The sequence below is a fragment of the Mustelus asterias genome, chromosome 15 (assembly GCF_964213995.1).
Source record: "Mustelus asterias chromosome 15, sMusAst1.hap1.1, whole genome shotgun sequence".
NCBI classification, from domain to species: domain Eukaryota; kingdom Metazoa; phylum Chordata; class Chondrichthyes; order Carcharhiniformes; family Triakidae; genus Mustelus; species Mustelus asterias.
In genome coordinates, this window is record NC_135815.1 from 79,921,396 (window position 1) to 79,948,628 (window position 27,233).

General features: G+C 44.1%; 1 protein-coding gene across 3 annotated transcripts in view; it reads left to right on the forward strand.

The window, feature by feature from the left end:
• The window catches only part of LOC144504611 (acetyl-coenzyme A synthetase 2-like, mitochondrial), an 81,969-nt gene that overhangs the window by 35,787 nt on the left and 18,949 nt on the right, over positions 1–27,233 (forward strand). For all 3 annotated transcript variants that reach the window (XM_078230227.1, XM_078230226.1, XM_078230228.1), the window contains exons 7-12: positions 6,153–6,290; positions 11,509–11,601; positions 14,453–14,565; positions 15,999–16,125; positions 20,886–21,013; positions 24,291–24,354. In XM_078230227.1, the coding sequence (XP_078086353.1) occupies positions 6,153–6,290; positions 11,509–11,601; positions 14,453–14,565; positions 15,999–16,125; positions 20,886–21,013; positions 24,291–24,354 (663 nt within the window). The remainder of the gene's footprint in view (positions 1–6,152; positions 6,291–11,508; positions 11,602–14,452; positions 14,566–15,998; positions 16,126–20,885; positions 21,014–24,290; positions 24,355–27,233) is intronic.

Sequence of the window (27,233 nt, forward strand, 5' to 3'; positions counted from 1 at the left end):
AAAAAAGAGCAGAGAGTTTGCAGACTGAGCTGAAGTCCACGGCTGCACACACACAGTAAATTCCAACCGGTAGGAAGGAATCTAAAAATAACCCTTTCCAAGTTCTTTCGAAGTTCTCTCTTTGCAACTGCACTCCAAGTATGTTTAAAGCTTGCTTGATGTACATTAATCTCTCTCCAGACCTCAACAAACAGCTGGATTTTAAGAAGGATCTTGCCACTTGTGGATCATGCTTCCTGTCACACCAGCACCATCTTTGATTCTCCCCTGATGAATGTTTATGTGTAACCGTTGACATTTCATTGATATTTTAGTATTTTCTACTGAATGTCACAAGTGTTACAGATGGAGGAGATAAACCATCTACTGTGTATAGCAGGCAAACCCCATAAGCACCAACATACCTGCCATTAGTGATGAGAACTAGTGCAGCTTTTTATTTACAAACAATGCAAATTATTTTAAACTGAATTCAAGTTCTCAAACTGCCATGGTTGGAGTTGAATTCATTTACTATGGTCTTTCATTACTATTAATTACTGGTTGCCTGTTAGTTACTGGTAATATAACCACTGCACAACTGAACTATAAAATCTTAGCAAAGGAGCTCATTTGGCCCATCCTGCCTGTGCAAGCTTTTAAAAGAGCCATCCAAATAGTTCCACTCCCTGGCTATCTTCCCACAGCTGTACATTTTTTTCCTTTTAAATATCAATCCAATTCCCTTTTGAAAGTTATTGCTGAATCTGCTTCCACCATTCTTTCAGGCGGTACGTTCTAGATTGCAAGAATGTGCTGCATTAAAAAAATATTCTCATTTGCTCACCTCTGGTTCTTTTGCAGTTTATCTTAAATGTATCCATTTGTTACTGACTCACTCACCAGTAGAAACAGTTTCATAGAATGATGCAGCACATAAGGTGGCCAATCATCCCACTGTGCCTGGCTCTATGAAAGAACTACCCAATAGTCCCACTTTGCAACTCTCCCCATAGTCCTGTAGTATTTTGTGCTTTCAAGGATTTATCCAATTTTTTTTATTATTAAAAGCTAATACATTGTAGTTTACAACAACTTTCTGCGTTAAATGTTTTTCATGTTGTCTCGATTTACTCCATCTAAATGCTTCATAATTTTGAACACGTGTATGAAATCTTCACTTAACCTTCTCTGCTATAAGAAGGATAATCCTGGCTGCACTAGTCTCTCCATAAAATCAAAACCTTTCACCTTGAGAAATGTTTTGCTTATGTTTTAAATAAGACAGAGAGAAGCAGATGGTGCAGCATTCTGTGTAGCAAGCAGTGACACAATGAGACCTCATATTTTTTAATCTCAAATTTAATTTTGTGGTTGGACCACTGAGGCAAAGTAAGGAAACAGCCATTATTAGCCGGAAACAGAGTGTTACATGAACGAGATAAAGGGAAAGAGATTTCTGTTAAGCAGAAGCTCAACTGTGAAAACTGGTACAGTGAAGTGTAAAAAAACTTTGATGCATGAAAGAAAGACAAGGATCACATAACAGAATGCAAGCCAACCAAAAAATGAAGAGTGGGAGAGAGTAAATACAGTAAAATAGATTAAACAGGATGGAAGAAACCAGCAAGCTATTATGGATCAAATGGGAGCAGAGAATGTACAAACTTGATTGAATTGAGGTAATATTGGTCTTTGATTTAAAGGACAGGAATTGGGAGACAAGGTTGTCCACAAGTTTTCTCACCATGGATTTAATCGAGGCAGAAGCAAGATGACTGTACGGTCTCCACCTGCCAGACACTCACCTGATTAAATGCCCCCCTCTGTCACCAAACACGCCACTGGGCAGGGAATTAAACTGTCATTTAGACCAGAGTTTTACCACGGAGACAGGAAACAGGTGCTGAGCCTGTTTTTGAATCAGAAACCTGCCTGCTGTAGGAGACTGATTGAATTCGGACTTTTGTGAGGCTGAGCCTTTGATTGAAACGAAGACAGTTTCCTGTCCAATTAAAACTAGTGGAGGCAGGAATGTCTTTCATGCACCCAAGGCAGCCAAAACTGAAGCCTCTGGGTGTCCTGAGGGAGAATTTATGCCAAAGCCTTCAGCTGCATCACAGTGGGACGTCAGGCCTGAACCTATGAGGGAGAGGCAGGAGATCCTCTTCCTGGTGGGTGACAGAGGATGCTATAGTCATACAACAGTGGGCACTCTCTGCATCCTCTCCTGCTTCCAAAACTCTACCTCTCTCAGCTCCTGCTGTCTCTTTCCAGGGCCTCACAGTCCTCAAGTCTACACCTCTTTGGGGTACAGTATTATGGAGAGCACAGCAGGCCACCACAATCTCTGAGATCCTTGCAGAAGGATACTGCAGATCGCCACCTGAGCTACCCAGGTGCTGGATTCAGTGCCCTTTGAGTCCATGAGGCCCTATCAGTTGTGATTCTGATGTGTTGCCCAGTCTTGATGAAGAGGGCAATTGTCACCTGATTGATGCACTGATGTGCAGCATTCTGTGAGATCCTCTGGAGGTCTGAACAGAAGAGGGCACAGATGTCTATGACCATCTGTCTTGAGAGTCACAGTATCCTTCAGCATTAGTTTTTAGCCACCTCCAGGTACCTTCACCTCTGCCTGTATGTCCTGCGATCAGCATAGTTTCTCCTATACCTTTGTACCCCTCCTCCTTCTCCTGTGGCCTCCAAATGCCTAGAGATTTGTCCCTTCTTTGCAGGATACTGTTCCTCGTCTCCATGACTCGCCCCAGGCATAATCCTCACCTGCCTGCAGCTGGTCTGACTCAGACAGTCAGGGGAGGAGTCATATTAAGAACTTTGCCAGTTCAGGAGTTTGTCACTGTCCTGACAAGTAATCACTTACTTGACAGATCTGAGGGAGTTTTCCCACTCACCTTCAACTCCACCCCATCGAAACCTGGAAGAGTGTGGGATGATGTGAGGATTTCAACCTGATGTAAACTTCAGAGAAATTAACTCCCTGCTCACATGCAAAATTGCTTCCACTTGACCAGAAAATCCACCCCCCCCAAAAGTTCAAATCCCAACACTGTAGCTAGGAAATTTAAATTACATTAATTAGATAAATATGGAATAAGAAAACACTAGGGCCAATCATGGTGTCCATGAAACTACTGGATTGTCATAAAACCTATCTGGTTCATTAAGGAAAGTTGTTAGCCTTACATGGTCTGGTCTGCATATGACTTCAGAGTAAGAAGTTTAACAACACCAGGTTAAAGCCCAACAGGTTTATTTGGTAGCAAAAGCCACACAAGCTTTCGAGGCTCTGAGCCCCTTCTTCAGGTGAGTGGGAATTCTGTTCACAAACAGAACTTATAAGACACAGACTCAATTTACATGAATAATGGTTGGAATGCGAATACTTACAACTAATCCAGTCTTTAAGAAACAAAACAATGGGAGTGGAGAGAGCATCAAGACAGGCTAAAAAGATGTGTATTGTCTCCAGACAAGACAGCCAGTGAAACTCTGCAGGTCCACGCAACTGTGGGGGTTACAGATAGTGTGACATAAATTCTGATTCTAGGATCGCATGATAAAGACTCAGGAGGAAAAAAGCAGAAATATTTATGTGAAATAGTGTGACATAAACCCAATATCCCGGTTGAGGCCGTCCTTGTGTGTGCGGAACCTGGCTATCAGTTTCTGCTCAGCGACTCTGCGCTGTCGTGTGTCGCGAAGGCCGCCTTGGAGAACGCTTACCCGAATATCAGAGGCCGAATGCCCGTGACCGCTGAAGTGCTCCCCAACAGGAAGAGAACAGTCTTGCCTGGTGATTGTCGAGCGGTGTTCATTCATCCGTTGTCGCAGCGTCTGCATAGTTTCCCCAATGTACCATGCCTCGGGACATCCTTTCCTGCAGCGTATCAGGTAGACAACGTTGGCCGAGTTGCAAGAGTATGTACCGTGTACCTGGTGGATGGTGTTCTCACGTGAGATGATGGCATCTGTGTCGATGATCCGGCACGTCTTGCAGAGGTTGCTGTGGCAGGGTTGTGTGGTGTCTTGGTCACTGTTCTCCTGAAGGCTGGGTAGTTTGCTGCGGACAATGGTCTGTTTGAGGTTGTGCGGTTGTTTGAAGGCAAGAAGTGGGGGTGTGGGGATGGCCTTGGCGAGATGACGTCTTCATCAATGACTTCAGCGGTCACGGGCATTCGGCCTCTGATATTCGGGTAAGCGTTCTCCAAGGCGGCCTTCGCGACACACGACAGCGCAGAGTCGCTGAGCAGAAACTGATAGCCAGGTTCCGCACACACAAGGACGGCCTCAACCGGGATATTGGGTTTATGTCACACTATTTCACATAAATATTTCTGCTTTTTTCCTCCTGAGTCTTTATCATGCGATCCTAGAATCAGAATTTATGTCACACTATCTGTAACCCCCACAGTTGCGTGGACCTGCAGAGTTTCACTGGCTGTCTTGTCTGGAGACAATACACATCTTTTTAGCCTGTCTTGATGCTCTCTCCACTCCCATTGTTTTGTTTCTTAAAGACTGGATTAGTTGTAAGTATTCGCATTCCAACCATTATTCATGTAAATTGAGTCTGTGTCTTATAAGTTCTGTTTGTGAACAGAATTCCCACTCACCTGAAGAAGGGGCTCAGAGCCTCGAAAGCTTGTGTGGCTTTTGCTACCAAATAAACCTGTTGGACTTTAACCTGGTGTTGTTAAACTTCTTACTGTGTTTACCCCAGTCCAACGCCGGCATCTCCACATTATGACTTCAGACCCAAAGTAATATGGTTGACCCCTAAGTGTTGTCCAAAATGGCTTCACAAGCCACTCAATTGTGTTCAAAATGGTGGCTCATCACTACTTTATCAAGGGCAATTAGGGATGAGTAATAAACACTGACCTTCCCAATGATGCCAACATCCTGTGAATTAAAGGACAATCCTCTATCCATATTCATATGTTACCTCAAACTCAACGAGCCTTTATCTTGTGCAACAACTTTTCATATGGCACCTTTTGGAAAATTCAAATAGACTGCATTCACTAGTTCCCCTTAATCCATCCTCATTACATCCTCAGAAAACTGCAGATTTATTAAATGTGATTTCCCTTTCATAAAACCACATTGATTCTGTCAAATTATATTCCAAGTGCTCCGTTACCTCTTCCTTATTAACAGATTCCAATGTTTTCCCATTAACTGATGTGAGGTCAACTGGACTGTATTTTCTGCTTATTCTCTCTCTTTTTCAATCCATTGGAACTGTACCAGAACCTTGGAATTTTGGAAGATCACAACCAATATAATTCTGCAGCCACCTGTAAGCCATCGGGCCCTGAGGATTTGTTGGCTTTTAGTCCCATTAATTCCTCCAGTGCTTTTTCTTCATGAATATTAGTAATTTACTCTCACTGGACTCTTGATTCTCTTCTATTTCTGGTATGTTTTTTGTGTGATCGATTGTGACGACATATCAAATATTTGTTTAGCATTTTTGCTATTTCCTTATTTCCCATTATAATTTCTCCTGTCTCAGCCTCTGAGGGACCCACATTTACTTTCACTACTCCCTTTTAAACATACTTGTAGAAGCTCAAACAATCATTTAAAAAAATATTTCTCACTAGTTTATTCTCATATTCTATTATCTCCCTCTTTATCAATTATTTTTACATCCTTTGCTGGCTTCTGAAACTCTCCCAATTCTCAAGCTTGCTACTCTTCTTGCCAATATTTATTTAACCACAGGTGGATTACTTTTTTCATTGAGTTTTTACTTCTTACTGGAATGTATATTTGTTGAAAATTATGAAGCATTTCTTTAAATGTTTGCCTTTGCTTATCTGCTGTCATATCTTTTAATTAATTTTCCAACCTACTTTAGCCAACTCACCCCCTCTAACGTAATTGGCTTAATTTAAGTTGAATACTCTAATCTCAAACTTAAGTATGTTACTCTTGATCTCAATGTAAAAGACTGACATAAGTAGAACTGAATCAACTACTGAACTCAAATTAACTAATGAAGTAGACATCTAATTTTTCCAGCATTTTTTGACACCAAACAATTTCAGGTAATCAATTTGATTAATTTAGATGCATTTTGTTCCTAGTTCAGGAAAGTTGATGTAAGCAATTATTAATCCTCATTGTGTTTTGTTTATCAGGTAGATATTGGGAAACGGTGCAACGATTACGTATCAATCAGTTCTATGGGGCTCCAACGGCCATTCGCCTGCTGATGAAATATGGAGACAGCTGGGTGTCCAAGTATGATCGGTCATCTTTGAAAACACTTGGCACAGGTAGAGATCAACAGTTCACTTTGGATAGAGGCCAACATGTCACTCTCTAATTCAATAAAGGAGACCAAGATAAGCTGGGGAATGATAGACCAGCTGTTTCTCTCCCCACTGATGCGGCCTGATCTGCTGAGTATTTCCAGCATTTTGGGCTTTTATTACACACCAGCTTCTATTTAGTTTGTGGTAAACTGCCGTGAGTAGAATTTCCATGCGAATTCCCCCATACTCCCAGACTGCCTTAATTTCTATGGGCTGAAATTAGTCTCACTGATTTTGATTTATTATTGTCACATGTATTAGAACATAGAACATAGAACATAGAACATTACAGCACAGAACAGGCCCTTCGGCCCACGATGTTGTGCCGACCTTCATCTGAAACCAAGATCAAGCTATCCCACTCCCTACCATCCTGGTGTGCTCCATGTGCCTATCCAATAACCGCTTAAATGTTCCTAAAGTGTCTGACTCCACTATCACTGCAGGCAGTCCATTCCACACCCCAACCACTCTCTGCGTGAAGAACCTACCTCTGATATCCTTCCTATATCTCTCACCATGAACCCTATAGTTATGCCCCCTTGTAATAGCTCCATCCACCCGAGGAAATAGTCTTTGAACGTTCACTCGATCTATCCCCTTCATCATTTTATAAACCTCTATTAAGTCTCCCCTCAATCTCCTCCGCTCCAGAGAGAACAGCCCCAGCTCCCTCAACCTTTCCTCATAAGACCGACACTCCAAACCAGGCAGCATCCTGGTAAATCTCCTCTGCACTCTTTCCAGCGCTTCCACATCCTTCTTATAGTGAGGTGACCAGAACTGCACGCAATATTCCAAATGCGGTCTCACCAAGGTCCTGTACAGTTGCAGCATAACCCCACGGCTCTTAAACTCCAACCCCCTGTTAATAAAAGCTAACACACTATATGCCTTCTTCACAGCTCTATCCACTTGAGTGGCAACCTTTAGAGATCTGTGGATATGGACCCCAAGATCTCTCTGTTCCTCCACAGTCTTCAGAACCCTACCTTTGACCCTGTAATCCACATTTAAATTAGTCCTACCAAAATGAATCACCTCACATTTATTAGTGAAAAGTATTGTTTCTTGCGTGCTATACAGACAAAGCATTCAATACTGTTCAATTTTCTCTCCAGCCCGGACCTTCAGCCATTGTGGTGACAGTTGTTGATCCACCAGGAGGTTGTCTTGCATTAAGTTGATCTTTCTCTATGCTGTAGCTATGACCGTGACACTACATTCTGCACTCTCTCATTTCCTTCTCTACGAACGGTATGTTTTGTCTTTCTCCCCAGTCAATCCATGGAAACTCTTTGGATCAGAAGGGTTCTCTCTGGTGGAGGAAAGGAAAGGAGAGTGCAGAATGTAGCGTTACACTCATAGCTTGGGTATAGAGAAAGATCAACTTTATACGAGGTAGGTCCGTTCAAAAGTCTGATGGCAGTAGGGAAGAAGCTGCTCTTGAGTCAGTTGGTACGTGACCTCAGACTTTTGTATCTTTTTCCTGACGGAAGAAGGTGGAAGAGAGTATGTCCGGGGTGCGTGGGGTCCTTAATTATGCTGGCTGCTTTTCCTTCGTGGTCCATTTTGGTAGGTCAAATGGGATGAAGGAGTACAATATAAAGGGAAAGACTCTTAATACTGTAGAGGATCAGAAGGACCTTGGGGTCCGGGTCCATAGGACTCTAAAATCGGCCCCGCAGGTGGAGGAGGTGGTTAAGAAGGCGTATGGTGTGCTGGCCTTTATCAATCGAGGGATTGAGTTTAGGAGTCCGGGGATAATGATGCAGCTATATAAGACCCTTGACAGACCCCACTTGGAGTACTGTGCTCAGTTCTGGTCGCCTCACTATAGGAAGGATGTGGAAAAGATTGAAAGGGTGCAGAGGAGATTTACAAGGATGTTGCCTGGATTGAGTGGCATGCCTTATGAGGATAGGCTGAGGGAGCTCGGTCCTTTTTCCATGGAGAGACGAAGGATGAGAGGAGACCTAATAGAGGTGTATAAGATGTTGAGAGGCATAGATCGGGTGGACTCTCAGAGGCTTTTTCCCAGGGTGGAAATGTCTGCTACGAGAGGACACAGGTTTAGGCTGCTGGGGGGGTAGGTACAGGGGAGATGTTAGGGGTAAGTTTTTCACACAGAGGGTGGTGGGCGAGTGGAATCGGCTGCCATCAGTGGTGGTGGAGGCGAACTCAATAGGGTCTTTTAAGAGACTCCTGGATGAGTACATGGAGCTTAATAGGATGGAGGGTTTTAGGTAGGTCTAGAACGTAGGGATGTGTTCGGCACAACTTGTGGGCCGAAGGGCCTGTTTGTGCTGTAGTTTTTCTATGTTTCTGTGTTTCTATGAGACAGTAAGAAGTTTAACAACACCAGGTTAAAGTCCAACAGGTTTATTTGGTAGCAAAAGCCACACAAGCTTTCGGAGCTGCAAGCCCCTTCTTCAGGTGAGTGGGAATTCTGTTCACAAACAGAGCTTATAAAGACACAGACTCAATTTACATGAATAATGGTTGGAATGCGAATACTTACAACTAATCAAGTCTTTAAGAAACAAAACAATGTGAGTGGAGAGAGCATCAAGACAGGCTAAAAAGATGTGTATTGTCTCCAGACAAGACTGCCAGTGAAACTCTGCAGGTCCACGCAACTGTGGGAGTTACAAATAGTGTGACATGAACCCAATATCCCGGTTGAGGCCGTCCTCGTGTGTGCGGAACTTGGCTATCAGTTTCTGCTCAGCGACTCTGCGCTGTCGTGTGTCGCGAAGGCCGCCTTGGAGAACGCTTACCCGAATATCAGAGGCCGAATGCCCGTGACCGCTGAAATGCTCCCCAACAGGAAGAGAACAGTCTTGCCTGATGATTGTCGAGCGGTGTTCATTCATCCGTTGTCGCAGCGTCTGCATAGTTTCCCCAATGTACCATGCCTCGGGACATCCTTTCTTGCAGCGTATCAGGTAGACAACGTTGGCCGAATTGCAAGAGTATGTACCGTGTACCTGGTGGATGGTGTTCTCACGTGAGATGATGGCATCTGTGTCGATGATCCGGCACGTCTTGCAGAGGTTGCTGTGGCAGGGTTGTGTGGTGTCATGGTCACTGTTCTCCTGAAGGCTGGGTAGTTTGCTGCGGACAATGGTCTGTTTGAGGTTGTGCGGTTGTTTGAAGGCAAGAAGTGGGGGTGTGGGGATGGCCTTGGCGAGATGTTCGTCTTCATCAATGACATGTTGAAGGCTCCGGAGGAGATGCCGTAGCTTCTCCGCTCCGGGGAAGTACTGGACAACGAAGGGTACTCTGTCCACTGTGTCCCGTGTTTGTCTTCTGAGGAGGTCGGTGCGGTTTTTCGCTGTGGCGCGTTGGAACTGTTGATCAATGAGTCTAGCGCCATATCCTGTTCTTATGAGGGCATCTTTCAGCGTCTGGAGGTGTCTGTTGCGATCCTCCTCATCCGAGCAGATCCTGTGTATACGGAGGGCTTGTCCGTAGGGGATGGCTTCTTTAACGTGTTTAGGGTGGAAGCTGGAGAAGTGGAGCATCGTGAGGTTATCCGTGGGCTTGCGGTACAGTGAGGTGCTGAGGTGACCGTCCTTAATGGAGATGCGTGTGTCCAAGAATGCAACCGATTCCGGAGAGTAGTCTATGGTGAGCCTGATGGTGGGATGGAACTTGTTGATGTCATCATAGAGTTGTTTCAGTGATTGTTCACCATGAGTCCAAAGGAAGAAAATGTCATCGATGTATCTAGTGTATAGCATCGGTTGAAGGTCCCGTGCGGTGAAGAAGCTTGTGTGGCTTTTGCTACCAAATAAACCTGTTGGACTTTAACCTGGTGTTGTTAAACTTCTTACTGTGTTTACCCCAGTCCAACGCCGGCATCTCCACATCATTTCTATGAGACAGCAGGAAGTGTAGACAGAGTCAATGGATGGAAGGTCAATTGGAACTCTTTTATGTTTTAGCAAGTACTTGTACAAATATTTTGAGAAGCTGTTTTCTTTCTTATGGGAAGAAAATTATCTCTCATTAAGTGCTTGCCCGTTCAGTTTCCCTCTCTTTTACATGGGTTCACAAAAACTAGCAGCTAGCAATCTAGAAAACTGAATTTCCAATTTTGAGTTTCAAGGTTAAACCTAGTCTTGACCGGCATTAGTACTTTGCCCTTTAACAGAGGACCAATTATTCAGGGCAGGGAGGGAAAGGCTCCAGTGAGCAGGGTGTAAATTGACCACTGTCAAGTCACTCCAGCTTGGTAGGTTAAACGAATATAGTGATGAGCCACTGAATGGAGCATTTTTTTCTTCTTCCTAATTGAGTATAACAGTACAGCTATGTGGGGATGGGGGAGAGCCACTGGGGTGGCAGTGGTGTAGTAGTATTGTTGCTGGACTAGTAATCCAGAGACCCAGGGTAATGCTCTGGGGCCCTGGGTTCAAATCCCACTGTGGTAGATGGTGAAATTTAAATTTAATATAAATCTAGAATTAAAAGTCTAATCATTGTTGATTGTTGTAAAAACATATCTGGTTCTACACATTAATGTCCTCTAGGGAAAGAAATCTATCATTCTTAGCTGGTCTGGCCTACATGTGACTCCAGATTCACAGCAATGTGGATGACTCTTAAATGCCCTCAAGGATGGACAATAAATGATGGCCCAGCCAGCGATGCCCACATCCCATGGCCGAATGAAAAAAAAAGCAAGAGGGGTATATTTTAAAAGGAGATTGGTTAAAGAAACCACTGCCCAGTTTGCATTCAGTTTGTGGAATCTAGAATCATAGAATCTCTACAGTGCAGAAGGAGGTCTTTCGGCCCATCAAGCCTGCACCAACAACAATCCTACCCAAGCCCTATCCCCATAACCCCACATATTTACCCTGCCGATCCCCCTGACTCCAAGGAGCAATTTAGCATAGCCAATCAACCTAACCTGCACACCTTTGGAATGTGAAAGGAAACTGGAGTACCCAGAGGAAACCCACACAGAGACGGGGAGAACATGCAAACTCCACACAGTCACCCGAGGCTGGAATTGAACCCGGGTCCCTGGCGCTGTGAGGCAGCAGTGCTAACTACTGTGCTACCATGCTGCCTGAGGATGAGCCTTCACTGGGATTAATTGCCATTTTGTGAAACCATTCCCTTGATCCACACAACATGGTTCAGGTGTGCATTTTTTCTCTTGCAGTAGGGGAACCGATTAACCATGAGGCATGGCAGTGGTTCTGGAAAGTAGTGGGAGAAGGCCGGTGTCCCCTTGTGGATACCTGGTGGCAGACAGGTGAGCACTGCTTGGATATGTGTGAATGTTCAGACACTCAGCGAAACATGCCAAGAATATTGTCGCTAAGAGTATTTGGGACTGAAATTAGATCTAAGCATCCCACACTTCTTTCACCCATCGTTGATTATTGTCAATCAGTTGTTCAAGCTCTAATCTCTAGAATTCCCCCATAAATCTCAATCCCTTCCACTCAAAATCTTTGCGTGGGATTCTGCCAAAAATATTCTAAGTGCCGAATTTGAGTAAAAACTGGAGTAAATCCTGCTGGTTTTTTCAGCAGGACTTTCAAAATGAGTCTCCTACATTCTGTGCATCATAGAGTGCCCGAGCGTGAATTCCGTTAAAAAGCCGGGGAGGGGGTGGGCCTATTCCCACCGGAGAGGCTGGCAGCATAGCACTGAGCAGGCCACTGCGCATGCGCTGATCTGTCAGTGCCGAGATTGGCACATGCACATTAGCCCGCACTGCTGGCCTCCTGACCGCTAGCACCCTTCCCACAACCCCGCATCGCTGGCCTCCCTCTGTCACTGCCGAGTGTAGAGTGGCAGCGGGACCCCTCATCCCCACCGATCTCCCCCCTGAGGCCCCGCCCCCATTTGGCCCTGCCCCCTCCTAGCGAGGGGCAGGAGAGGCTAGCGGAAACATCAGTCCCGGGCCCACTAATTAAATGTAAATGGTATTAAAATGAGCACCAACATAATTTATCCATAAGAAACCTGGCGGCCAGAGACGCGCAGAGGCTGTGGCGCCCAGCGGAAAGCCAATACACGGACTCTGCTTGAGTCTCCTGGCCCGCTGTGCTGCTAGGGCAGGGCAGCGGGCTGGGAGAATCGCCCCCTATTTCTTTTACTAAGCTTTTGACCAGCTATTCTAATAGCTCTGTGTCAATGTTTATCAAATAATGTCCTGTGAAGTGCCTTCATCTTATTTTTAATCATGGTAAAGGTGCCATATAATGCACATTGTTGTTCTAAGAGCATTTTAGTTCTGATTTGATTATAATGGTCACCAAATACTCCAACCAAGAAAAAAGTTGCCCTCAATTGGTTTTGGAGGAATAGTAATGTCCTCAAGACAACTACTGATGCAGAAAGAGGCCTACTGCCCTGGGAATCTAAAGCACCCATCTGAGTCAGGTTAAAGGACCATTTGAATGTGGAAATTAGGGTTATTTGATAGTCCTTGCAGTGGACAGTCAGCCTAGATTACATACATAAGTATGGTGTCTGGGGGAGTGCTGCAGAACTGAAGCAAGAAGCATGTCTCCTGATTCAGAAATTACTACTTAGAGGGTTAAGCTAACAGAATACTTTATAATTATCTTTGCAATCTAAGGTGGGAGATTCTGTAGGTTTCCTGCACAATATAGCGCAGTAAACATGTATCATTGTGATGGTTTTGAAAGTACAAAATGAGTAACCTAATCTAACTTTAGCTCTTTCATTCCCAGGATCTCGGAACTGCGGAATACCTATCCCCCTTAGTTCTCTCTTTCTGCTACTGGCCTTTAAAAGACAAGCTTGGTGGTATCTTTTCACTGTTTCTCAGTTTACCTCTCAGTTGCTTATTCTGTTCAACTCTGATAGTGTCCTGTACTATGGGCTTTCGTCACTCTTCTAGGTTCTTAATTATTTAATTGTTTCATTCTAATGTATGTGGATTTTTCTTTTGTTCTTTACTGCTGTCCTTTGCCAAGGATATGTTCCACAAATGTCAGTCCCCCACTGGACCTTGACAGGTGAGTGTTTGCCAAGGTTTAGGAAAATCAGACATGACAGTTGAGCCTGATTCTGCAAGGGTGAGTCAAAAGGAGTAGACAGGGGACAATCTAAGAAGGAAATTTGAGGGGAAAAGAAACAGAATGAAATAGGTTGACAGAGAACATAAAAATAATTCAGAAGTCTTCTATATGTACATTAATATTAAAGAGGCTATCAGTGGAATAGTGGGCTGAATAATGTACCACAATGGGGATCTACTGATGGAGGCAGAGGCATGGTTGTAGTATTAAATGAATACTTTGCATCAGTGTTTACTAAGGGTGAGAACATTTGTTAAAGCCATGGTAAATGAGGAGGGTCCTAGGATACTGGATCAGATAAAAATAAATAAAGAGGAGGTGTTAGGAAGGCTGGCATATTTACAGAAGATAAGTCACCAGATTCAGATTAGATGCACCCTAGGTTGCTGATGAAAGGGTATAATGTTAAGATGCTGGCAATAATTTTCCAATTCTCCTTAGGCAAAGGGCTAGTACCAAAGAACTGATAGATTGCAAAGGTTACACCCTTGTTCAAAAAAGGAGAGAAGGATATATTAGCAAATATGGGGCAGTCAGTTCAACACCACTACTGGGGAAACCTTTTAGAAACAATAATCCTTGAGAAAGCTAACAGCTACTTAGAAAAGCAAGGACTAAGAAAGTGGAGCCAGCAAGGATTTGTTAAGGCAAACAAATTTGAATAACTTAATTGAGTTTTTTTGATAAGGTAACAGGGAGGGTGGATGAGGGAAGTGCAGTTGATATTATGTATATGGTGTTTTCAAAAGGCATTGGATGAAATAAAACAGAAGACATTTACTGGAATAGTTTGCAAGATGAGGGATCATAGTTCTGTGGATAGATTGGAAAATGTTAGAGATGGGCAATAAATGCTGGTCCTGCTGACATTCGCATCCCGTATATGAATTTTAAAAATAGTTGGTTACAGAGATCACCAGTAAACTAAATTACATAGTAAAATTTTGTTCTAAAAGCTGACAGCTCTTGTCAAGGAGATTGAATATTGTCATCACTTTTTATCATGTTTCAGTGATCTGGTATCCATTTCTTTTCATTTATGAACAGAAACTGGGGGAATATGCATTTCTCCACGGCCTTCAGAGGATGGAGCAGAGATTTTGCCTTCTATGGCTATGAGACCATTCTTTGGGATCCAACTTGCTCTAATGGATGACAAGGTAAGTCTTTGATTAGTGTCTAATAACATGAGTGATTTGAGTGTAATGCAGGAAATTTAACACATAGTATCAGCAAGCATCCCCCTGTAAAAATGTCAGCAAAAGGGCTAGAAGGATGATTGGGTTAAATTTCATTCTTTGTTGCAAAAAAACACCATTAGAAATAAATCAAGAATAGGATTCATAGAGTCTTAGAATTCCCACAGTACAGAAGCAGGTCATTCGGCCCATCAAGTCTGTACCGACTCTCTAGCAGTGCATTCCACCCAGACCCGATCCCTGTAACCTCATGTATTTACCCTGCTAACTCCCCTAACCTACACATCTTGGGACACTAACGGGCAATTTAGCATGGTCACCTGATCTGCACATCTTTGGACTGTGGGAGGAAACCGTAACACCCAGAGGAAACCCACGCAGACACAGGGAGAACATGCAAACTCCACACAGACAGTCACCCAAGGCCGGAATTGAACCCGGATCCCTGGCATTGTGAGGCAGCAGTACTAACCACTGTGCCATCAGATAGATGGTGGTAGTCGAGAAACCTCCTTCACTGATTGAGGAGGAGAATTAGGGTGGCATGGTGTCAAGATGTGCATTTATGCTATTTACCTCAACCACTCCTTTTGGTAGTGAGTTCCAAATTTTCACCACTCTAACAATAAAGTAGTTTCTCTCTAATTTTTCATTTGATTTCTTAGTAATGTCACCTAGTTATATTGATGGCTTGTCATTTTGATGAAATCATGGAGAAGTGGAAATATCTTCTCCATGTCAACCCTGGAGAAAGCGCAACAAGATTTACAAGGATGAAACCAGAACTCTGAGGTTTTAACTATCAGAAAAGGCTGAACAAGTTGTGACACATTTATCCAGAAAACAATAAACAACTGTGGAGTTAGGTCTTCTGGAATCAAGGCTTTTTGAATTACAGATAGCTTGATTGAGTAGATGTGGGTCACCTTGCTTTCATTTATGGGGAGAATCCAAAACATGGGGGTTGTAAATGTAAGATAGTCACTAATAAATTTAATAAGAAATTCAATAGAAACATCTTTATCCAGAGCATGTTCAGAAGATGGAACTCTCTGCCATAAAGAATGGTTGAACTGTATGGTATATATGCATTTAATGGAAAGTTGGAGGTAAGTACTTGAGGGAGGAAGCAATGGAATGATGTGTTGATAGAGTTAGATGAATTACAATGGAAGCATAAAGGCCAGCATAGACCAGTTGGGCTGAATGGCATGTTTCCGTGCTGTTTGATATGTGTGTAATTCTGTCATAATTTTAAAGACCTCTATCAAGTCAACTCTCAAACTCCCGTTTTCTAAAAAGAGCTCTAACCTGGTCCATCTTTCCTGATTGCTGTGCCCTCTCAGATGTGTATCATCCTTGATTAATAAGAATATTCATATACCTATATACAGGGTAATCGACTGGAAGGAAATGATGTTACTGGTGCTCTCTGTATCACAAAACCTTGGCCTAGCATTACCAGAACTATATATGGGAATCGGTCAAGATTCCTGAACACATATTTCAAAACATATCCAGGTAAGACATCAATATTTTCAGAAAAAATAATCCTTTTATACTTTCACAGACGTGCACGTCTCAGTTATTAGTCGCAAGATAGCAGATATACACTACAAATTGCCAATCACCTTTTTCCACATGATTGGGCTTGAAAGGAACATGGTTCCAACTCTACCTCTTCCACTGGTTGATTCAACAAAACTTTCAGGTGGAAAGTATGACATCGAGAGGGTGCAGAGGAAAATAACCAAAATGACACCGGAGATAAGGAAATGCAGTCATGTAGAGAGATTACAGAATCTGAGATTTTTCTCCTTTGAGAGAAGGATGAGGGGAGATTTTGTTGAAGGATTCAATACTGTTTGGGGTTTTGAAAGAGTAAATGAGGAGAAACATGCTGCAGAGTCTGTAACTAGATAGTTAAAGTACATGCCAAAAGAACTAACCGGAAGATGAGTACTGGAATTTTCCCATCCTGCCCACCATGGGAATTGTAGCGGGTGGGGGTGGACCATGCAAAGGTCTGTTGACGTCCGGCGGAGATCAGGATCTAGCAGTCAGCAGGCTGCAGATGTCAGGTTTCACCAAAGCGTAGTGGCAGGGTTACGAAGGTTAGGAAGTCATCTCAGGGTCACGGTTACTCTATCACCGTGAATAAATGCACTTTTTGAAAATCATTGCATTGGTATGTGAATGTAATGGTCAGATGAAAGTATTTTGGTTCAGATCTTTACAATGCTCTTATTCTGAGGTTCTACTTTTCTCATGCTCAGACTGTCCCCTTTTAAGATTAACATTATGTGATGCCAACCTCAGTGCCACTTGGTACTGTACTCTTGTGTGTTGTCAGGGAGATGTGTGTAATTCTTTCTCAGATTGTATGATGGATGTGTTCTCAAGCATGAGTGCTCAAGGAATAGAAATGGCTAATGAGGGTTCATCAGATTGGTAACTCTCTGCGTATCTGGGTCTCCGAACTGATAGTGTCCCAAACCAAGATATGTATCTCAGAATGAGAATCCTACCCTGGTCCATATTTCCTTTGCGGAAGTGCTCGCATTGTTACATGGCGTGGGAAACATCCAGCCTCAACTCACATCGCTGTCCTTCAAGTTGATGGAGTGAGCAGATTACCAGGACACTGATGACCACAGCTAATCATAGAATTCTGCAGTGCAGAAGGCGGCCATTCAGCCCATCGAGTCTGCATCAACCACAATCCCACCAGGCCATAACCCCATGCATTTACTCCAGCTGGTCCCCCTGACACTAAGGGGCAATTTACCTGCTGACTGCTAGATCCTGATCTCTGTGGTGACCTTGGTGGATGTTCTCTGGTGGCACAAGCCCTGGAGGTCCCAGTTTCATAAAGGGCTCCTGCTCAGGGGCAGAAACACCCTCAGCATCTTGTGCTGCTAGGGTTGGTGCGGGGACAGGCAGAGGAGGCTGTGAGCGGCTGCACACCCTTGGAATGTCCCGGGTGGAAGTCCCCGTATGACTCCTGGAGGAGATGGAGCACCTGGAGGGTGCTCAAGGTGCTTGGTCCCCATGTGCCCATCAGAGTGTGTGGTCATGGAGTGCAAGGCTGAGCACAAATATAGAATCCACCTATCCTGCACACCTTCGGACAGTGGGAGGAAACTGGAGCACCCGGAGGAAACCCACGCAGACTCCACACAGACAGTGACCCAAACTGGGAATTGAACCAGGGCCCCTGGCGCTGTGAGGCAGCAGTGCTAACTGCTGTGCCACCCTGACACCCAACTGTGTTCCCGTGCTGCTCGCTGATCCTCATGAATTGTGAGCACTTAAGGCCCAAGTGTGAATGCAGGACCATCCTTTCAGCGATGGTTCGACTTTTCCTTCAGAAGTCACAAGATGGCTTGATGGGCTAGAGGAGATGTCTCCTGATGATCAAATCTAAATTTTTACTCCTCTTAGAATCTTTCAGCTGTGAGAGTATCATGGGAATGACTCCCACACCTCCCCTACGCCATGACATCATGGCATCCAGGTTATCCCGCAGCAACCCCCTGGGCTTCCTGCACCTCCTCATCTTCTGAGGAGGGCTTCTCCTCCTTCAGTTCACCCTCTGGCAGGGCCTCACCTCTCTGCATAGCCAGATTGTGAAGGGCACAGCAAACGGCAATGATGCAGCAAACTCTCTCCAGTGCATATTACAGAGAGCCACCTGAGCGGTCCAGGCATCTGAATCGCACCATCAGCAGTCCTTTGGTCTGCTCTATGAGGGAGCGTTGATGGTGTGAGCAGCGTTGTACCTTTCCTTGGCTCGGGTCTGAGGGTGACACACCGGAGTCATAAGCCACTGCTTAAGTGGGTGGCCTATATCCCCCAACAACCATCCCGGGCGACTTTCTGACCTCTTGAAACTCCTCATTGATTATAGCCTTCAATCCTCAAGGCTGTATTACTGTCTTCCACTCTGTAATTTGTAGCTCCAAGTTTGACATGAGCCAATTGAGCTGTGCTGATCCCTTTCAAAGCAGAAATTAGAAATCTATCTTGCTTTTGCTTCCTGGGCAATGAGTTGAGTCCTGAGTAATTAATCTGGACCCTGTCCACTGTAGCAGCACCAACAAGTGGTAGACATTGCAAGAAGCAGCCCCAGATGCCAGCCCCCACATTTCATCATATCTTTCCCAGACAGAACCGGACTTATTTTCAATATTGGATGATATTATTTTACCCGAGTGTTGAGATGGTGGTGTTGCACCTTTATTACAGGACTCTCACTGTCCATATCCAGGTAGAAATGTTGTTCTCCAGCCTCCCACTAATACTTGATCAGCCTGTTATTGTGATGGTGGACATTGACACATTCACCCCTGCAAGGAACTCATGCCTTGTGTGTGGACCTGTACCCACCCCATTTGGAGGCTGTGTGCACTGTCACTTACAGGTGTTCCCCCGTGACAGCTTCACATATCCACCCTGTATTATGTGTTTCCCATCTTCAGGCTGCAGATACTTCCTGCGATCATCACTATATTATCTGCAGCCCAGGGACATCAACAGTAGGACAGCCCTGCACACCAAGCAGTGCATTTTTTCACTGAAGCATACAGTGCTTGCAACTCCCTGCAGCTGGGGTACACCATGCTTCCAACAATTGCTCCTGCTGCATGGCTAGTGCTCTTCTGCCCTGTCTTCTTTCTCTGACCAGACTGAGGACCACATTGCCTCTTGAGTGTCTATCATCTATGACTCCTTTCCATGTTGCTGCACAAACGTCTGCACTCTGTGACTCCTGTCTGCTAGCCCCTGAACTTAAATGGGAGCCTTGACATAGTTCCCATTTCCAAAGAGGACTGAGGACAACTGTGACCTTCATAAAGCACTGCAGCTCCAATCTGTTTGGTGTTCATGCGAACTATGCCTAGAGTGCCGTAATAACAGGTGCCCGCCCCATAATCTGCAGTCTGTGTGCACCCCCTTTTAGTAATACATGTGCTATCCCTTAGACTGCTTTGTTTGTCAGTGTGTCATGCAGCCTTGTCAGGGTCCAGCTTCCCTCCCCTCAGTCTTCCCTTTGCCTTCCATTGTTTGTCACCTTCATCCAACTCCTTGCCCCTCTGCTTTCCATTGTGAGCCCTTGCCCTTAACCCACCCCCCTCCTTGCACAACTCTCCTTCCACATTATCCCGAGTGTTTGCCCTTCCCCTAACCCCTACTTGCATAGCCTCCCTTCCACATTGCCCCCTTGCCATCATCTGCCCACCTCCACCACCTGCGTTCACCTCACAACCCCCGGTTGAACTTTGCAGTGGTGGCTGCATGAGTCCTGCAGACAATGCTGTCCAGATGTGGCACCGGAGGGGGGGCAGGGGGAGGGGAGGGGGGGAGACCCCTGTAGTCCCAACCCCAGGCACATGCTCATCTGACTCAGTGACAAAGGAGGGTCCATGGGTCCAGTAGAATGAAGACCAACTCAGCACGGAGATGGAGGGCTGGAACCGGTGTGCCCTGACAGGCTGGTGTACAGTGCATAAAGAACAGCGCAGCACTACGGCAAGAAAGTCTTGCATGTTGCACTCACCTTAAAGTCTCTGGCAAACTGAGGGCCATCTTGTGCGTGCCATCTTTTTATTGGCCGGGTTTGATGTCGATGTAATTTCCCATTTGCATGATGCAAGATTGAAAGGCCTGCCAGGATGTTGGCGGGCAGCTGTTTTAATAAGCACTTATGAGATGCAGAGCGTTTGCACCACTTGCCAGCGGGAAAATCAACCTGCCTTTAACCCGTCATTGGGAGAATTGCAACATGATTTTACATTGGCAGGTTTCTGACTTTTTTGGCTCTTCATGCCCACTCGTCACCAAACCTGCCGTGAGCAGGTTGGGAGAATTCCACCATCAAGTCTCTCTGGGAGAGTGAGTACTTCTGTTCCTGACCTTTGATCCATGCAGGATTGGAGACCAAAACTGTTGCCTTATGAATTTGTCACTCCTGCCACTGTGAAGCACTAGTTCAATAGTTCTGGAAATGCAATGAATCATGAGTAAAATTCCAGTACTTTGTTAAAATCAGTAGATTCTGCTATTAAGTTAATATTTTGAACAAAACGATATTGTGAAAAAAAGCTAAAGAAAGTGCTGCTCCTTTGAAAGGTTTTGTTACAATGCAATTTGTACAGCCACATTCCAGGCAGCCACAACCCTAAGGCAAACTGAGGAGCACAACTGCAAATTCTCAGCTCCAATCAGCAAATTACTGAATGCGCTTATCCTTTACATGCCTATTGCCCATCTTTTTTCAGGCTGTTACTTCACTGGCGATGGTGCGTACAGGTCAAAAGAAGGCTATTACCAGATCATTGGCCGGATGGATGACATAATTAACATCAGCGGACACAGGCTGGGTACAGCTGAGATAGAAAATGCTCTGGTAAGGACCTGGCATAAATGTCTAAATGTGGCCGCACAGAATAGGAGGCATCCTTGCCACATGGTTTGTTAATTGTTAGGGAGCCTGGGTCCATTCTTTGAATGGTAGGATGTGACAAACTGTTTTTCCACAGCCTCATCATTACTTTCACTATATATATAGTATTGACTTGGATATCCACTTTTGGGAATTGAACCTCTGGATAGATATATTGATCTTCAAAATGGTACACCAAACATTCTTAGGAAATAAGCCAGCTTTCTTACATACTTAGGCCTTGGACTAAAATTGCAGTCAGGCCTTGATGATTTCAAAGTCTTCTAACAGGCAAAGTTATTAAAAAATATAGAGCAAAGGCAGGTAAATTGACTTGGGGTGCAGGTCAGCCATGATCTACTTTCATGGATCTGCGAACTGAGTGGTGAGTTCATGGACAGAGTAGATTGAGTATTTGATACACACTCAGGTCTAACTGATTAATCATGGGTTTATGGAATAGCTGGCCTATCTCCATGGACCCAATACTGGATCAGCCTTCCCCAGGGATCCAGTACTGGATCAGCTATCCCATTGGATGCTGTACTGGATGAGTTCTGCTCCTGGATTTGTGACAAAGCACTGCCAAGTACCTGATGTTGTAGTAATATTCTTCGGGATCAGGAGTAGAAAATAATGTGACCTGGATATGCATATGCAATCATATGATCATAACAGCACAGGCATATGTGCCTTTGTTAGCTGAGGTATAGTATTTAAGTGCAGGGAGGTTAGGCTGGAACTATACAAAACGTTGGTTAGGCCACAGCTAGAGTATTGTGTGCAGTTCTGGAATCCACTTTATAGGAGGGATGTGATAACACTGTAAAGGGTGCAGAGGAAATTTACCAGGATGTTGCCTGGTCTGGAGAGTTTTAGTTATGAAGAAAGATTGGATAGACTGTGGTTATTTTCCTTGGAACAGAAGAGACTCAGGGGGGACATGATTGAGATGTATGAAATTATGAGCAACATAAATAGAATAGACAAGAGGGATCCCTTGGTGGAAGGATCAATGACTAGGGGGCATAGATACAAGGCAAAGGGCAGGAAGTTTAGAGGGGATGTGAGGAATAACATTTTCATCAAAGGGTGGTGGGAGTCTGGAACTCACTGCTTAAAGGGTGGTGGAGGCATTTAAGAAGTATTTAGATGTACACTTGCGATGCCAAAGCATACAAGGCTATGGACAAAGTGCTGGAAAATGGGATTAGAATAGTTAGGTGGTTTGTTTTTGACTGGTGCAAACCTGATAGGCTAAAGGGCCTTTTCTGTGCTGCAGACCTCTATGATTTTGTTTAAACTTGAGACCTGCCACATCAACACATGAAAATGAAGCCTCTGGGCTCCTATGATGACTCATTGATTTATCCAAAGTGTAGAAGAGCCACATATATTGATAAGGCTCCAGATTTGCTCCCTATCCTTTCTTAGTTTAGCAGATCTCAACTGTGACAGTTGGATATTGCAGTTAATTTCAGGGCACCAGTGCTAAGTAGGAGAAAATTAGTTTGGTTATCTGCTGTGATACTATCCACTGACTCAGTGTATGTGAATGCAGACAAAGAAAAAACTGATAGAGGTCATTAAAATTATGACAGGGTTTGAAAGGCTGGATATGGAGAAATGGTTTCCACTTTTAGGTAAGTCTAGAACAAGAGAGTATAAATTTAAGATAGCTGTTAACAGGTTAAATAAAGCATTTAGGAAGAATTTCTTTATATTTGGGTGTTGAAAATGTGCCACATGGATTGGCTGAATGAGATAGCATTGATGCATTTAAGGGGAGACTTGATTTGTACACCAGTGAGAAGAGAATAGATGGACTTTGTTACAGGGTTGGATGAAAGTGGAAGGGAATTTGTGTGAAGTCTCGATTAGTTGGGTTGAATGGTTGGTTTCTGTCGTGCAGATTCTGGGGGCGATTTTACCATTTTTCTAAAGTGCTGGGTGGACTTGAAACTGGGAGAGTTTCAGATCTGTCTTTTGGATGTGTTTTCAGGCCCTCCCATACGCACTCTGCCTGCAAAATTTTGAACAAATCTGTTGCTTGCTGCAGAAGCCTGTGGGCGGGGCTTAAGGTGCCCGAAAGCCTGTAGAAGGTGGTAGTACGCATGTTTAGGCCTCTGACGCTGCACATGCGCATTAGTGGTAGCAGGGGTCTGACAGAAAAGAGAGAGCTGTCAGGCCCCTGCTAGTGCAGACAGCCTGAAGCAGCTTCCCCCATCCCCCTGCATTCGTGGGAGCCCACGGCCCGAGATATAGCCCTTGCTGACACCCGCCCCCCGCCACCCACTGATTGTGGACCCCCTCCCCACTGATCCCGTACCTACCGCTCTCCCACCATCGATCGCTGCAGAGTGGGAGTGGGCCCCCTCCCCCATAAGCCCTGCCCCAGCATTGTCCGGTGGGCATTGCTGCACTGCCCAAGGGTCACCTCCCCCTTGCTTTTGGCCTCCCCGGGGGGGCCTCAATAGCCTCCGGTTCCACCGGCGGGGCCGAGTCGACTGCTGCTCGTTCATGACAAGAAACTCTCTTGGCGAGGTCATAAAGAGGGCTGAGCCTGGACGATTGAGCGTCGGGCTTGCTCAGCAGATGTAAAACAGCATTAAAATAAATTTACATACATTAACCTGCCTCTCGCCCATTCCCGGTGAGGGGCTGACTGTGCCGGAAATCCTATGCTCATAAAATGGCGCTGGTCGCAAAAGCCGGTGCCAATTGCGCTAAGTGCTTTACGTCTCACTTTGCCCCCATGACGTAAATAACACCGTCTAGGTTTATATATAGGTTCATGTATTGGATGAGGAGGCATGCAACATTCAGAAAACAAAGTGGAGCAGGCAGTATATTACAGTTCATTCAGGGAGTCCGAGTCGCTGTGGCAAGTTGCACTTTTTCATGCATGTTGTAATCTGGAGCTATGGATATTGATGGTCGAGGCTCCAATGTTCGCTCCATCAAATGGCTGACTCGGAATCTCTCCTGCTGTTACTCAGTGCCATTGACATGTATTGGAATGATTTGCAGGTTGATACACAAACTGTTTGGCTGTGTTTGAATGCACCTTCCTTGGCCATCAAGTCCTGGGTGGAACTTGAAAGCTTATGGCTTAGAGACAGGGACACTATCCATTCGTACTTTGATATCATTCATCATCTTTGTGAGGAGAATTAATGGCAGATGGAAAGGAACCTGTTAATTGATTGAGATGGTGTTTCTCTGTTCAAATGGTCTTTAGGCTGAACACGCTGATGTGCCAGAGACAGCAGTGATTGGCTATCCTCATGACATAAAAGGGGAAGGTAGGTGTGAGAAACTGTAATCACATGACTAACACAATGCAGGTAAATTCTGGCACACAAAAAGCGATTTATTTTGTTTAGTGTGATGTGGAATTCTCAGGAGGTTAAATTGAGCATCTTTGTTTTATTGCAGCCTCACTTTCAAACTGGGGAAGTTTTTAATTTGTTTGTTTTGGACTGGAAATGAAAATTGCCACCGTGTCTTGTAATGGAAATATATTTGGTCTCAGGGCAAAATAGCAGTGCTTTTGCTTCAAATGTCATAGCTTCCCTGATATCCCTCCTGAATTCTGATGCCAAAGGAGCTACTTGACAATAAACAGATCCTTAATTATTTGGAAGCATTTAATGCCTTAGTGAACTTTAGGGCAATATGAGGAATGTGTGTTGACAATGTGTTGCTATGTTTGTGTGTGAAAGAAAGAACAAAAGCTCTTGCTCTTTTTCAGAACACTTCACAACCTTAGGCCACCCCATAGCCAATGAAATATGTTTGAAGTGTAGTCACTGTAATGTGGGAAACATGGCAACCAATTTGTGCATAACAAAGCCCCACAAACAACACTAAAATAATGACCAGATAATTTGTGTTTAGTGATGTTGGTTGAGTGATAAATGATGGCCAGGCCACCTTGCTCTTCTTCAAATAGTGCCCTAGAATCTTTTACCTCCACCTGAAATGGCAGAAGGGTCTCAGTTTAAAGTCTTTTCAAAAAGTCAGCACCTCTGATCATGCAGCACTCCCTCAGCACTGTACTACAGTGAAGTGCCAGTTTAATTATATACTAGAGTGGGATTTGAATCCACAACCTTATGACTTAGAGGTGACAGTGCTACATTGAGCTGCGATTGTACTTTTCCATTTGCCCTATTATTAAATAAAATTGTTAGAAATGCTTGTGATACATTTGGAACCAAAATCCTAAAGAATTAGTCAATTCATTATTCTTGTTTATTTCAAGTGAGTGTGTTAATGTTAGGTACTCTGGTGAATGATATTCTTAGGTTTTCCTACATCAATATTGTCCATACATACAGGTCTTCCTACTTTTATCCTTACTAATTTGAATGCAGTCAAAAATAACATTTTCCCAGATGATATTTCTTATTAGCTATATTTCTTGCGAAGTTGCAATAATGAGTACAGAAAGTGTTTTACAATATTCTTCTTTGCCCTCCCCTTTGTTATCTTTTATAACTTTAAAACATGTCTATTTGAGGGAATTGTCTGTGTTAAGTGGTAACCCTGAAATGTTTATCCAATCAAAGCTAAAACATGACCTCTGCCTTTCCATTGCACATGAAGGGGGAGCAGGACTGATCTCTCAATACAGAGGATTGTGATTAACATGTTTACACTTCCTACCCTATAATCAGATGCTCTACCCTACTCTGCTATAAAATATATTAAGAATGTTCTTAACCAAGAACCTTTTCCCCTGAGCTGGATGGAAGAAATGGAAAATAATCTTTTCAACAATCAAGAGGCTAATTTTCTGAATTTGGCTTCTGTTCAAATGAATCTGCTTATTAAAGCATGGGAATGGGTGTTTTTTACTTGTGCGATTCCTGGGACAGGTTAAAAAAAGCACCAAGCTGTGACACAGCTACAAAATCAATCACATAATGCTTCTCATACTTAAAGCATAAAAAAAAAATCAAGTCTGATCATCAAGTTCTAATGAACTGTCTTACGGAACATCAATAGAGTCTGTTTTCATGGACACCATTTCCTTAATATACAAAGGAAGAGACAAGTATTGCAGCATGTAACTGTTATCAAGAGCTTAGAAAGTATGGGGTTTACGGAGATTGGATGACAGTGCAGAACGTTTGTTATGTACTATATTATTCAGATAATCTATGATTTGCATATGTTACAGAAACAGATCTTGTGAGTAAAACATCGAATTGATAGACAAAAAGACCAAGTTCCACCTAGTTACCTTCTCCCATTGTGGGAAATGCATGATATAATGGTAATGGAGTTGTTGACTCATCAGAGTCATCAATCTTTATCAGCAGTATATAACAAGTACAGAACCAGACATTAGGTGAGGAAACCACTATTGAGGAACTTTAGGAAACATAGGTCCAAGGTCATCTGCTGTTCCCAAACCGGTTACACTCACCACATGTCCTAGATTACACATATACAAATCCCACATTAATATTTCTTGAAATAAATTAATCTTATTTGTATTTAAATGATTCAAAGCTACCTGCTTCCAATGTCTCCTGGAATGTTTCATGAATTGACTGTAATCTCTTGAGTTCTGCAAATGATTGTTTAAAACCTCGACCCAGATCTTTCAATCAGTGTAGTCTGGAGGCTTTGCAGCTTACAATGCCAGGTCTAGCAAGGATTCAGGGATGAATAGAGTCAAATGACCAACTGTTGAGTGTAATTCTAGTGCAACCACACACCCTTTTCTCATTGTGAAAGACCCTTGAGGACTGGCTTCAGTTCATTGGCTTAGTGTTTTAAACCCAATACTGCACAACCTCTCCTTACTGACAGTAATAACCAACCCCCACCTCCCCAACAGTATTCACTTCTTCCTCACCCCATCGACAGTGTTCACCCATCACTCATGCACCTGACACTATTCACCCCCTCCTGACTTTGTTCATCCCATCCTTCATCCCCAGACAGCATTCATATCCTCACTCATTCTCAACAGTGTTTACCCCCTTCCTCACCCTCGGACAGTTTATCCCTCCCTCATCCCCCAACAGTGCTCACCCCCCAACAGTGTTCACTCCCTCCCTCAGCCCCCAACAGTGTTCACCCACTCTCAACCCGGAAATGTGCACCACCTCCCTCACCCTCCGACAATATTCACCCTTTCCCTAACCCCCAACAATGTTCACCCCCC